The sequence below is a fragment of the Vombatus ursinus genome, unplaced genomic scaffold (genome assembly GCF_900497805.2).
Source record: "Vombatus ursinus unplaced genomic scaffold, bare-nosed wombat genome assembly UNPS02014945.1, whole genome shotgun sequence".
Classification (NCBI taxonomy): Eukaryota; Metazoa; Chordata; class Mammalia; order Diprotodontia; family Vombatidae; genus Vombatus; species Vombatus ursinus.
Genome location: NW_020954723.1, coordinates 26,818,227 through 26,832,196, shown reverse-complemented (window position 1 = coordinate 26,832,196; position 13,970 = coordinate 26,818,227). Strand labels below are relative to the sequence as shown.

General features: G+C 41.7%; 1 protein-coding gene across 1 annotated transcript in view; it reads left to right on the top strand.

The window, feature by feature from the left end:
• Window positions 1-13,722, top strand: part of RGS6 (regulator of G protein signaling 6) — a 204,130-nt gene extending 190,408 nt beyond the window's left edge. Inside the window, exons 16-17 of the mRNA XM_027844836.1 lie at window positions 3,447-3,513; window positions 13,556-13,722. Of these exons, the coding sequence (XP_027700637.1) occupies window positions 3,447-3,513; window positions 13,556-13,722 (234 nt within the window). The remainder of the gene's footprint in view (window positions 1-3,446; window positions 3,514-13,555) is intronic.
• The last annotated feature ends 248 nt before the right edge of the window (window positions 13,723-13,970 follow it).

The window sequence follows — 13,970 nt, the reverse complement described above, 5'->3', positions numbered from 1 at the left end:
AAGAAGAAGAAGAAGAAGAAGAAGAAGAAGAAGAAGAAGAAGAAGAAAGAGGAGGAGGAGGAAGGGGAGGGGACGAGGAGTCATAATGACTCTCAGACTCTTTCATTGGGTTGGGAAAACCCATTTCCCACCATGACCCTAAACCTTCTGGAATGAAGGTTTAATCATGCCATATTTAGGAGCAGTGAATGTTTAAAGGCAAATATTTACAAGAAAAGGTACTGCAAATCAGAGAGAGGCTGGCTTAGAGGGATGGCCCCATCCTGCTCAGCACCCAAAAATACCACTTGAATAATATTAAGAGGGTCATTAAATGCATACAGTTGGGCATGAGGTGGCATTTATCTCACACATAAAGCTGGGAATTTGTGAGGGGACCATCCAAAACATATACCAAGTTAGACATTTGCAACAAATAGTTTTCACGTAACTTTGGTCTTGCCATGGGCTGCTGTAAATTCTGGGTTGAGAAATGTTAAAAGTTCTGCTCTATCCAATAATGAATAGATTCAGTACAAGTATGCTTCTAAATATGTAGAGATGCTAATCCTGCTATTTGAGAGTAATGTGATCTCACTGGCACACTCGTATGTCAGACAAAAGTAATAGCACAGCTTCATCTCTTATCATTTGTGATCTCATAGGTCAAGTTTAGGCAAAGCAACAGATACTTATAAAGTACCTACTATGTACCAGGCATTTGGAAGCAGCTAGGTAGCTCAGTGGATAGAGTGCTAGTCCTGCAGTCAGGCCTGACCTCAGACACTTACTAGCTGTGTGACCCTGGGCAAGTCACTTCACCCCTATTTACTTTATCCACTGGAGAAGAAAATGGCAAACCACTCCAGTATCTTTGCAAAGAAAACCAATGAACGGTATGGTCCACAGGGTAGAACACAACTGAACAACAATGTAACAGGCACTATGCTAAGTGCTAGGGATACATAGAAAGACAAAAACAGTTCCTGTCCTCAAGGAGCTCACAGTCTAAGACAATGCGTAAACAACTATGTACAAATAAGATGTTTATAGGATAAATTGGGGATAAGCTGGCATGCATTTTCAGAAAAAAAAGGCTTCCTGTAGAAGGTGGGATTTAAGTTGGGACTTGAAGGAAGCCAGGAAGCACAGATGAAGAGAAAAGAGAGTTCCAAGCCTGCAGGGGCAGCCAATGAAATGCACAAAGTTGGAAGACGGAGTGTTTTGTGCAAGGAATAGCAAGGAGGCCAGAATCACTGGAGCATTGAGTTTATGGAAGGGAGTAAGGTGTAAAAAGACTGGAAAAGTTGGAAGGGGCTAGGTTATGAACAGTGTTAAAAACCAAACAGGGGTTGTTATATTTGATCCCACCAGTTTACTGAATAAGCGAGTAAAATGTGTTTTCTTATGTTGTGTCTGTATTTTCCTAAGGAAAACAACCAGAGAGGATATTTTCTGTGCCTCAGACCAGTAGCAAAAAATACTGTAATAAGAATTCCTACAGGCATATTGGAAAACCACATTAACATTTTCTGTTTTACTGTATTTTAATTTACTTTTTAAAAAATATTTCCGAATTACATTTTAATCTGGTTCAGTACACTCAGAAGTGGTGGGTAGATTGCAGCCTGTGGCTGCGTGTTTGACAATCCTAACTTAGACTCTTCGTGTATCTGCTATATTACTTCTCAGTCACTTCTGATCACTACGTTGGCTATTTAGCCCAGTCTCTGGTTCCCTCATATCTAAATCCCTCAATGAGCTGATCCTCATGATCCATCAATGGATATCAAGTTGTTTATTTCTTGGCTCTTTCTACACCATGATGTGTGTACTAAAATATGATCTACACTAGGGGTGGGGAACCTGCAGCCTCAAGGCCACATGTGGCCCTCTCTCTCCTCAAGTGGGGCCCGTGGACTGAATCCAAACTTCACAGAACAAATCTCCTTAATAAAGGATTTGTTCTGTAAAACTTGGACTCAGTCAAAAGGCGGCACCCAAGGACCTAGAAGGCCATATGTGGCCTTGAGACCACAGGTTTCCACCCCTGGCCTATGCTATAATTGTCTTGTCCTCACTAGACAGTGGGATATTGGGGAAAACATTCTTACTGGCTGCTGCTGATTCATTGCCTTGAGGTCCATCAAGAGGCTGTTTCAGTCTCTTCACTGAACTTATTCCTATTCATCTACCTCACTACTTAGGGTGTAGGAGTTTGCTTTGATGTTTCTAAATTTAAAAAAAAAAATTCATAAGTAAAGAAGCAGTCACCTCCCTCCCAGCCAGCTGGGCTGGCTATACCACCTCTATAGGCAGCATTTTTGTTGGTAAGAGAAGACAACGGGAAATATTCCTATCTCCCCCCACCCCCACCCCAATGTTCCATGTCTCTTGAAGGATATTGAGGCTGCCACTGAGAGCTGGTTTTTGTTCTAGCCCAGAAGAAGACAGACTAAAATGCTGAAGGGACTACCTTTGTCTCTAAGATCTGACTCCTTAAACTAGTGGGCATGTGAGCCTATCTCACTTTGAGGAGGTAAAGAAAGTACAAGTTGTTAAATTATTAAGAGTAAATGCCTCTCTAATCTAGAAGAGATCAAAAGAGGAGAAAGTTAAAGCCATGAAGTTTTTCTAGGGACATATTATAGATAGACAGATAAAATACAAATACTATGTGTCAGGCACTGTGCTAAGGACAAGGGATACAAATCCAAATAAGCATGAGAGCATCTGCCCTCAAGAAGCTTATGTTCTAATGGAGGAAGATGACATATGTAGGGGAACTAGGGTTGGGAAAGCTAGGCAGCATAGTGGATAGAGCACTAAGACTGGAGTCAGGAAGACCTGAATTCAAATCTGCCCTTAGAGATATACTAGGTGTGTGACCTTGAGCAAATCACTTAATCTGTTTGCCTCAGTTTCCTCATCGTTAAAATGAGCTGGAGAAGGAAATGGCAAACCACTCCAGTATCTTTGCCAAGAAAACCCCAAAAGGAGTCACAAAAAGTCAGACATGACTGAACAACAACAAATTATATACCACTGCTATTTTTCAGTGACTGGCATCCTGGGTGCCTGCACCTCAACTACATAATTGGTCATGTTATTGTTTATACAGATTACCCATAACATTTATGCAAATGCATGTATATATACACGTGTGCATGCATGTATGATAAATATTTGCATATTGCATGTATATATGTGTGTGAGATGCCCGCTGTGCTAAGTTGAGCTGTCATCCTATATGTACAGTGTATGGTAGTGAGCATACCATATACTCTATATCAGCATGAGCATCAACAGCATACGCTGCTTCTGTGTGCTGGAAATATCTGTTGTGTGTTTTGCATGCCTGCTGCCTATTGGTATCAATGTAGGGGCTCCTCTAGAACAATAGGTATTCACAGTTGCCATTGGATAAGTTATTCTTCACTTCCCTTCCTAAAAACCCAATTGCATAGTGCTGCTGGCGCAGAATAAGACTGGCTACCGCGTTTCACCCCAGAGGTGGCTACCTTCCAGCAGCGGGTGAGTGATCCCTATATCTCTAATGGTCTGTCCTATGCTTTGGGATCCTTTGGATGGAAGGTGCTCTGGAAATGGAAAGAGTGATCGGTTGGTCTGTTGCCTCCTCTCCTCTCTCCCTGCTTCCACAGATGTGTTGCATCATGCATTTATTCCTCTGTGTCTTGGTCTGTTTCACTATAGCTTCCTGCCCTGGTTGACACTGATGACTACTTCTCCATCTTCATACCCAAGACAGTGACTTTGGAGTGAGCTTCTCATTCAGGATACTTGTTGTCAGGAGATGAGTAAAAAATGTCCATAGCTGAGCGCCAATTAAGAGCTGAAAAGGACTTCAGAATTCAGCTAGTCACGAGATCCTAGGAGTATCATAGATTTAGAGTTGGAAGGGACCTTACAGTCTAATCTCCTCTTTTTAACATATGAAGAGCCTGAGAAAGGAGGCTAAGTCCAAGGTCACACAATAGCAGAGCCAGGTTCTCAGGTTCCAAATCCATTGCTCTTTTTAAAACACAATTCACTGAGATCACTTAGCACCCTTCCATCCACTCCACTAATAAAGTCAGGCAGAAGTCCATCCACTTATGGGATATCTTTTAAATATGGTATCTTCCCCCTTCGTTACCATTGCCCTATTAAGGATTCAAGACATCTCTGTCAAGTGAAGCAGAGCAAAATCCTATGGGAAATAAAGATCCCCATCCCTTTCTGCTGGATAGCCAACAAAATGAGCTTTTGAGAATCATTGCTTTTTCCCTTTGGAATCAAGGGAAATTTTGGCAACCCTTTAGGAAGACTTTGCAGGGAATGACCAAAACCAAGAAAGAGCACCCAAGTGGTTTAAGATTAGACAACAAAGTTTGCTTTGAAGCATCCCTTTAAAAATGATACTCTAAGGACCCCCCTACTCCATACTTCTTATCCAGCCACTGAGGATGGTTCTGGTAGATGCTTAATTGATCTCATTCCATTCCCCCACATTCTAGGGTGGGAAAAATACAGGAGGAGAGAGAGCCCTGCCCCAGATATGTTTGTACCAAAATGGATGTTAATGTGAACTGTTGTTTCCTATCAAAGCTTGATGCTTCATTGAGCTTCAGCAGGAGGACCTTGACCTTTGCTTGGGAGGGAATGGTCCTTCTGGCTCTCATAGGGAGAAGCTGCAGGAGGGCTGGCTAACAAGGAACCTAGGAGGTGTGCGCGCGCGCGTGCACACACACACACACACTCGGGTGATGCATATCCTAATAGATTGTGAGCACATGGGAAAGGTGGAGAGTATCCCACTGGGTTCTGGGAAAATTCCATCTTGCATAAGGAGCTGAGGATCCCTAATATAAGTAGCTGCCCTTTTTATCTTTTCTAGAGAGTTTCCAGAGAGGTAACATAGAATAAGCAATAGTGAACTTGCCTCAGAGCTTGAGTTTAAGTCCCTACTCTGACCCAGAATGACCATATGACCCTGGGAAAGTCAATTCATGTCTCAGTGCTCTGGGTAACTCTCTCTGAATGAATATCTGCACACAAATGTAAAAGAAGTTTCTCCATCAAGAATTCCCTATACCGAGGAAATCATGGGTCAAATCCCTATCCCGATCTTTCTTATGAATGAATTCAAGTTGCAATCTTTTCAACAACCCAATTCAGGAATTCCTCTAACATCCTAGATGAGAATAACAGTTAGTATTTTTTTGTAGCCATAGCCATGAGCAGTACAACTAAAAAGAGCTTCCCTGTTGTTGTGCTGTGTTAATATCTACTTCCATTCCCATGAACTGAACCTTCAGGGTCAGAGTATGTCTTAGAAAGGGGAATCTGGACTTAGGAAGAGCTTGCCACAAAAATCCTCTTATGACTAAAGCCCTTGACTAAATTGGGTGCCTTCCTTGTCTCATTAGGTTCTCTGATAAGAGCTATCTGGTGTTCTGCTCAATGTAAAGTCTTTTTATCAGAGGAGTGGCCCAGTGGTTAGAAAAGTGGCCCTGGAGTCAGGAATACCTGAATATTCAAATCCAGCCTCAGACATTAGCTTTGTGACCCTGGGAAAGCAGACTTAACCTTTGTCTGCCTCAGTTTCCTCACATGTAAAAAGGGGATAATAATAGCGCCTACCTCCCAGGGCTGTTGTGAGATCATATTTGAAAAGTACTACACAAATGCTAATTGTTATCAAATTTGATGAGCTTTATTGCAAAAAAAGGGGGGGAAAGAGGAGAAAGAACAATGCAATTTGTTCTTTTTTTTAAAGTCCAACACAGGGTTTTCTTTTGTTTTATTTTTCATTTTTCCCTTTTATTTTCTATTACATTAATACATATTTATGGAATAAAACTAGCATTTCCATAAGATAGTACAATAAAAAAAAGATTGAACATGAAACTGCAAATCTACCAGACACATCTTGCTATTCCTTTCAAATATATAATGTCATTTACTCTTGATGAGAGAAATAAGAGGAAAGAGATGTAAGTAGCTGGTGAAACTGGGTCAAAAAAACTACCAAAGAAATGAAATATACAAGGTACATACTGGTTCTTGCTGTAGATTAGAGCTTTCCTACCTTTTTCATTATGAGACCTCACTTGGAAGAGCAGTGGATCTGGAGTTAGGAGACCTGGGCCCTAGCCTCTGCTTTATTACTTACTAGTCATGTGGCCTTGGGGCAGAGTTCCTTCTGAGCATCAGTTTCTTCATACCTGAAATGAGAATAATGATACATCAGCTACTTACATGGTGGTTGTGAGGACACCATTTTGGAAATTATAGGACACTAGAGAAATATGAGTCATAATGGTCAAGTATCTTTGGGCACACCTGGGAGGTAGGGAGGAAAGAAGTCTCCTACCTCCTGACAAAAGTTGACCCAGAGAGTTGGCCTTTGAAAAGAGTAGCCTTGACTATGAAGAAGATAGGGAGGGAGAGGGCCTCAGTGTAGTCTATAGAAAGCAGAAAAAAATTGTAAACGTAGCAAACACTACCAGTGAGGATGTCCTTAGGTTCATTAGGAAATAGCTGAGTCAGGTAGATGATTCAGCAAGGTTTAGAGTGGAACTTGGTGTTTGTCGCATTGGAGTTCCAAGGCATTATGAGGTTTTTTCCCTTCCCTCCTATCAGGCTCAGAAATCAATTTAAGTATGTTGTTCAGGATACTCAGATTCCCTCTGAGATGATGGAGCCAAACATAGATAGGCATAACTACTGACCTGTTTGATTATGGTAAATAATGTGTTTCACAAATTAACTGGTCTAGTTAGTTAACTCGTTAGTCCCATCTCCTGTCCCTGCCTTCCTCCTTTAAATACACATATACTCAGAGGACGATCTTCTATCTCAGGGCTGCAGTAGGTTGGATCCTTCCACTTTCCCCACCACCCAATGGCGGTTATATAATTGTACCTACCCCTCCTTTGGCAGTCTCCAATGAGGAGTGAGGAATATGATGAAGACTTCAACTAGAACCTGCCTGAGACTGTGTCTTGAGTGTCGGCTACTTAAAGTTTATGCCTCAGAGAGTGGGGATAGCATCCTGACCTACCCCCCGATGAGCTCATTGTTATCTTATGTCCAATGCCATTACAAATGTTTTAAGACCAAGGCTTGTCTACCTCTCCAACAAATGACAGGTCTTGCTGGAAGACCTTCATCTGTCTTCCTTGGGTAACCTGTAGCTTCATGGATTTGACCAGATCAAAGAAAGCTGTTGAAGGCCTGTCTTGGGTGATTTAAAGAGAAAAGCTACTCTGAAGGTTGAGGGAATGATAGGTTACCTGAGTAATCTGAATAAACATTCTGCTAGGCCTGTCAATATAGTTTGGGAGAGAAACTTTCAGAAAATGAAGTGATCTGGAGAAAACTGACATGCCAGATGTCATAGGTAGGTAACAAGGAACGTACATGGTCAGTTCAGTCATGCTAACCAAACTATTTTAAGGGTTCTGTCCATTATTTTTATTTTGACCATAGATAATTCCCTGTAACTTCAACTTGGTTTTAATTTATGTGAATTTGTTTATATCTCTTGATTTCCTGTTCATTAGTATTCTCTTCCCCTTCCCTCAGTGGGTTATTTAAACCCTTTTTTTTCATGTATAATTTGGCTTTCTTATTTTGTGTTTCTTATTTAATGTTTATAGTGCATCTACTTATGGAAAAAATCCAATAAAGAGAATTTCAAAAAGCCAAATTAAAATTCTAGAGCAAGGGAACAAAATCTAGACCAAAGGAACAAAATTTGCCAAATTGCTGCCGTCTCATTATTTCAGTATGAGGCCTCTCTATGCTTCGAAAAGGCAGCCCCTTTTCTAAAAATATGGTATTCAGTATAAGATACCGCCCCCCACCAAATCTTCAATAAGTGTCCCCTACAGTTCCCCCCTAACCCAAGTCCTAGTCTGGCTGCTGTGTGGGCCCTTTGACAAGCCACAATCCATTTCCTCCGTCTCTTCATGGGTAAAAGAGTAACAGTATCACCCAACATCTACTCTACTTAATTCAGATATTGGAATGATCAAATGAGATAATAGATATGAAAGTATGTTGAAATACAGAGAGTGCTATGGAAAGATATATTGTTTTTAGTTACAAATGTACATAGTCCTCCTCTGATCACAGGCCTAGATGGAATCCCCAGAGACCATCTAACTCAGTCATTTTTTCCTAAACAACCCCAAACAAACGGAATGTCCTTTCTCTTCTTAAGCCTTTTTAAAAATAAATCTTGGGTTTTTTTTCTGTTTTTATATCACCTGAATTTCCCACTATATCACACTCCCCAACTTCTTCTAGAAAACCATCCCTTATAATGAAGAATTTTTAAAAGGAGGGCAAAAAATATTCAGCAAAACTAAGCAACATATCAAAAAAAAAAGTCTGAGGTATAATTCTACTGCAGAGCTCTACAATAACATTTACTTTCCTTTTAGGAATTGTTATGGTACTTTGAACAGCATTTTGACATTCAGTGTTTCACACTCATTGTTCCCCAACTCTGTAAAGCAGTGTATTCCATATCTTTGCTTTGTTTCCCCAAGTCTTAAAGATCATCAAGGATGATCTTGGCTTACTTAACCAAAACCTCACTTATGTGAAATTATTGTCATAATGAAAATTCCTCCTGCTTCCATTTTGGTATGTTTCTCTCATCAGTGGAGGGAACCAGGAAGGAAATAGTACCCACCACACAAATCCTCATTCAAGATTGTGGCAGAGTATCTTCTTTTCCTTGTCTTTTCTCCCTAGCTCAGCTCTCCCAGGTCATCTCACTTTTTCTTCCTTGTTCTTGCTGTCTTCTGCAGACATTGTGGTGATTTCCATCCTTCCAAAGCCATGTGGGAATCCAGTGCAAATTTGAATGTCTTACTGCTATACATGGATGTTTTACCACTATACAACAGAGTCACCCCTTGAGCCTCTAACTTCCTGACTACTGAAGTCACTTGTTGATTCAATCAAACACATTCTTTCACTGAAACAAATAAGGAAGAAAGGGGAGAGAAAAAAACCTCCCCATCCTTTCAAACTGTGCTTTCAGCCAAAGAAAATTTTTCAGTAGCAAGTGTGAAAAACACCTTAGTGGCAAAAGAGGATGGTATGATTCCCAAGTCATTTTAGTTGACGGGGCAGAATAAAAGGGAGAAAGAGAAGTGGGAAGGGGGAGTTGGAAGGGGAGGAGGAGAGTGCTTCAGATTGGGTGGATTAAAAGCAATTACTTTTCCTGATTCTAGAAGCTTGGGATATATTCCCAAATCAACAAGGGGGAGGGGGAGGCAGAAAGAGAGAATAGAATTTATCCCTAAATTGAGATGAAACCAAGCAACCAAAAAAGAAGAGGGTGTGGAATTTCCATGAGGTGACCCAGGCAGATTGCATCCTGCTTTTAAACAATTTAAATTGAACTAGCCCTCCCTACCAAGCCACACTGAGCCAGAGGCCACGGTCACAACCTAGGCAGTCCCACAGTTCAACTACTATCTGCACTTTCAATTTTCCACAGAACCTTACCCCCAATGAAAAGCCCTCAGGTAAGTGGCAGGAGCTGTAGGTCACCTGACCAGTGCATGCTTCATGGATTAAATGTCTGAAAGTGAGATGAACAAAATCAAAGCATGTCAAAAAGCATGTTGATTTAAAAACACACACACACGTTGCACAAAAGGGGAATCCTTCCTGTTGTGTGTGTATGTGTGCCTTTAAAGAAGATAATAAATATAAGAACTGCATGACTTTCTAGGCCCCCAGTCATAAAGAAAAGACAGCCATAACACCGAGGAGATCTCTCTAGCATGTGGAACACCAGTCAGATGAGAATGAGAATGAAAAGGGTGTTGGTGAACACAGCACAAAGCACATGGGCCATGAAATTAAAGGTTCCTCAATTCTGTTGAATTACATTTACCAAGTCTATTGGAGGTGAAAAAAACACTTTGTCTACACACAAAGATGTAGTCACATGATATCTCTGGAACTTACCTTGCCTATCTGAACTTTTAATCATCGTATTCCATTTCATTTCAAGCTCGCCTGCTAGAGGCATGCTGTCTTCCTCCTTAGCTAGTATCCATTAATAGTTCAGCTGATTCCTTAGGCTGGTCTGGCTGCATTGCTTTGGGCACCATGAGATGCTCCAGACTGACCTGTAAAAAAGACTTTTTTCCCTCCTTTCCTCATCCCCACCCCAAGCTCCTATGTCTATCCAAGTATCAGACGTGTAGAAGGTACCACTCTGATTCTAGGGCTCGTCCTTTATTAATGCTAAACAATGGGGAAGAAGTGGGGAAGAGAAGGTGTATTACAGCTGTCATAGGCCATATTGGGAAGTTCTCTTCTCTTGGTGCCTGCAGAGTGAAAATGACTCATAGCAAGGAGCTCCGGAACTCTGCAAGAATCATCTTGGTAACAGCTTGTCTGAGCACGGGGGTTCTCCTAGGCAGGGGGCTGCTGTCATTAGTGGGAGGTGGCTTTGATCCTTGGCGAACTCCTTAGGAACCTTATTCCTTTAGAGGGAAAACGACTAATGAACAAGCTTAATGACCTACTTCCTTTCCTTAAGCCCTATGACAGGCACCTTAGCAATGCCTGTGGGCAGAATGAGCAGCAACTGTTCCCCTCAGGATGCTCCATCAATCTGCGGGCAGCATTGGCCAATGGGCTGAGGTGGGTGGTGCTACTATTCCCAGCACACTTGGCCCCTTAGAACCACTATGTTGTTGTTATTGTTGTGGTTTAACAACATAGCTGAAACTTGCGGTGGGGTAGATGAAAGGGAGGAGGATGGGGAAGCAAAAGTAGCTAGATACGCCATGATAGGTTATTGAAAACAAACATAGGATCTCTTCCATTAGGTGCTACCTTATCTTCAGGGGATGGGCTAGCTGTAGGTCTTATTAAACAACTGGAGACTCAGAAATATTGAGGGAAGAACTCTAAAATTTAGAATTTCACATTCACTCATCAGAAGGAAGAGGGGGAAGATTTGCTAGCATACCCTTCAAACCTGAGCCTATAAAGCACTGAAACCGGACTTAGGAAGAGTTGAGTTCAGATCCCACCCCAGACACTAAATGAACCCTGGGCAAGTCACTTGAACGCTACCTGCCTTGGTTTCCTCAACTGTGAAATGGGGATAATAATTGCACCCACCTCTCAGGGTTGTATCATAAGGATCAAATGAGATAATATTTATAAAATACTTTGCAATCCTTAAAGTGCTATCTAAATGCTAGCTGTTATAGTTATCTGGAAGTGAACTTCTTTCAATCATTAGAACTGCTACTGCAATGTTTCTTACTCTATTATACCCATCTGTACCTATTTTTTATTATCTATGATTTTTTTTCATACCTGCCAGTTAAATCAGAGAACCCGATGGCAAGTAGGGCATTCCCAGAATATATATATTTGGGAATGTGATGGATATATAATTATAATCCTGGGCTGGTAGATGGAGTAAGAAGAGAGGATAAGCATAGGGAGGAGAAGGTATTTAGTTGCCTCTACAGTAAGCAGACTACAAGGCAACATGGAGCCACTGGTGATAGGTTTGCCCTTTTTCTCAGTACCTCTACAAAGTACTTAAACTATCCCAAATGGATAAGTAACAATCCTATCCTTAAACACCTCTAGGGATAGAGATTTCATAGCCTCCTTTATAAGAATTTATAAGACATTCTATCCAGTTCTATCCAGAAAAATCTTTCATATATCCAGAAATATGCTGATAAATGTTTAACATCCAGGTCTTGGGGGGGAGGGGACACATGACACATTTTTTTTTTAGGTAGTCAGGGTTAAGTGACTTGCCCAGAGTCACGCAGCTAGTGAGCGTCTGAGGCCAGATTTGAACTCAGGTACTACTAACTCTAAGGCCAGTGCTCTATACATCGTACCACCTAGCTGCCCCATGAAACACTTTTAAAGTTCAATCTGCATTGTTAACATGTTCTTCCATCACTTTCTTAAATCTAGAAAGTTAACAAAACAATAAATCAAGCTCTGATTTGTAGGGTTTGCTCATGTCCAAGGTAGAAATGCTCACACCGAAAATTTAACAATTAGTTCATGCACACCTCTGCTTATATCCTCCCTAAATTTCTCTTGCCATAGATTAAGCCTAGAGTAACCTGAAGATTCCAAAACCTGAAGCTAGGGCATCTCATACAGCAGGGACAAAAAAGAAAAAGAAGTGGGATTTACTTATCAAAATGGTGGAATAAGGGGGGAAACGAAACAAGGCAGCAGAGTTTCAGGAAGCATCAATACCAAATAGTAGGCAAACCACTGAACCAGATACAGAAAAGCTTGTGAGCATCTACACTGGTTTTTTCCCTCCATAGAAGAACAGTATAAATGATACACCATCCTAGAGCTGACAAGAATACAGCCAATGTTGTATATTTTTTAGTTACAGACCAATTGATCACTGAGCTTGTTGAATACTTCTCATGCATTCCCAATCAGAGCAATCTTCTTTTGAGTGTATCAGACTTGCCTGCAAGTATGGCTTGGGAGTTGTGCCCTCACACCCATTCAGAAAAGTTCAAGCCATGTGACACAGGAGTCTGAGTTGAATCAGTCTCATGTGCTCCTAGAAGCATTCACTTGGGAATCTGGGCCTGATTTTGTTGTTGTTTATTTTTTAAATTTAAAAAGGGTCTGGGATAAAGAGTTTGATCAAGTCTTGTGCAGAAGCCATAGTTGGGATGGGGAACATTTATGGTATATGAGGATATCCCTAACTTTATCACCAAATGGGTAACCAAGTAATTCACCAGAAATCAGTCTAAGTAAAAGACAGTCAATACTCCTCTATTACAACAGCCATGATTGCAGGCCATGTTCATTCTGTTTTAAAGCCTTTTTGTGGTATTGTTTGCACCTAGTGATTCTTCATCGTCTCTTCCCAACCAACTGGGAAAAAACAGTCTGTAGAGGGAGCTGCCACCACCATCTTGAAACCAAACTATAGATATGCCCAGCTCCATGGGAAGTGCTCTAATCTATCTACCTTTCACCTACTGCTTCATACCAAGGAGCTCACGTCTTACTGCTTTTTTTTTTTTTTCAGAACATGATATTTATCATTTCCCAGCAATCCCCATCCTTAGCACAGCCTTGTCACAGATTATCCAGCCCTCCCTTGTCTCAGTACTTCCCAACTCATCTAGTTACCTAGACTAAAATCAAGTTCTAGGGTAGTCCACAGGTATTAAAACTCTGACTTGATGATTAAAGAGCCTCCTTTCAGGGGTAAGTAAGGTCCTGTACAGCCCTAATTTTCTCCCCCTTCCACTACCAACTTCAGGGCATCATCCACAAGCTATCACTATCCCCGGGTTCACCCAGCTCCATCCATCCAGTGTCCCAATGGATCAGAAGCTTCCACATTAAGCCTTCCAAACTTGAGGAGTCCCATGTGAACGTGCCCCTCCCGTGGAAGACGGTGGGCAGCGTGGTTTGTTTCTGTTGCCTGCATAGAACTGACCCCTGCCTGTCTGTCTATCTGTCTGTCTGTGCATATGTGTGTGTTTGTCGCTTGTCCTTCTTGCAGGGAAAGTCACTGGTGGGCAAGCGTCTCACGGGCCTGATGCAGTCCTCCTGACAGTTCCGCCAGCTGAGACGGGAGCCGCTGACCACGTGGGCGGGCGGCGCCGCTCCACTTCGGCAGAGAGACTAACCTTAAGGGGCGATCTGGTTACTGTGAAAGAAAAAGAGTGAGGGGGAGAAGGGAGGGTGAGGAAAGGAGAAGCTGCCTAGGACTGGATGGGGTGGGAAATGGAGAGGAGAAAAAGAAACCAAGAGCAAAGCTGCAGAGATGCCACGTCATCGAGTTTACATCAACATTTTCTTACCTGTATAGCTTTGTTATGACACCCAGTTCTCTACGAGGTCGTTGTTTCTTCTCACCTGAATAAGGGAAGAATGCCTCACTGTGAACAGAGAGCTTTGCAGGGCCAAGGGTTTCC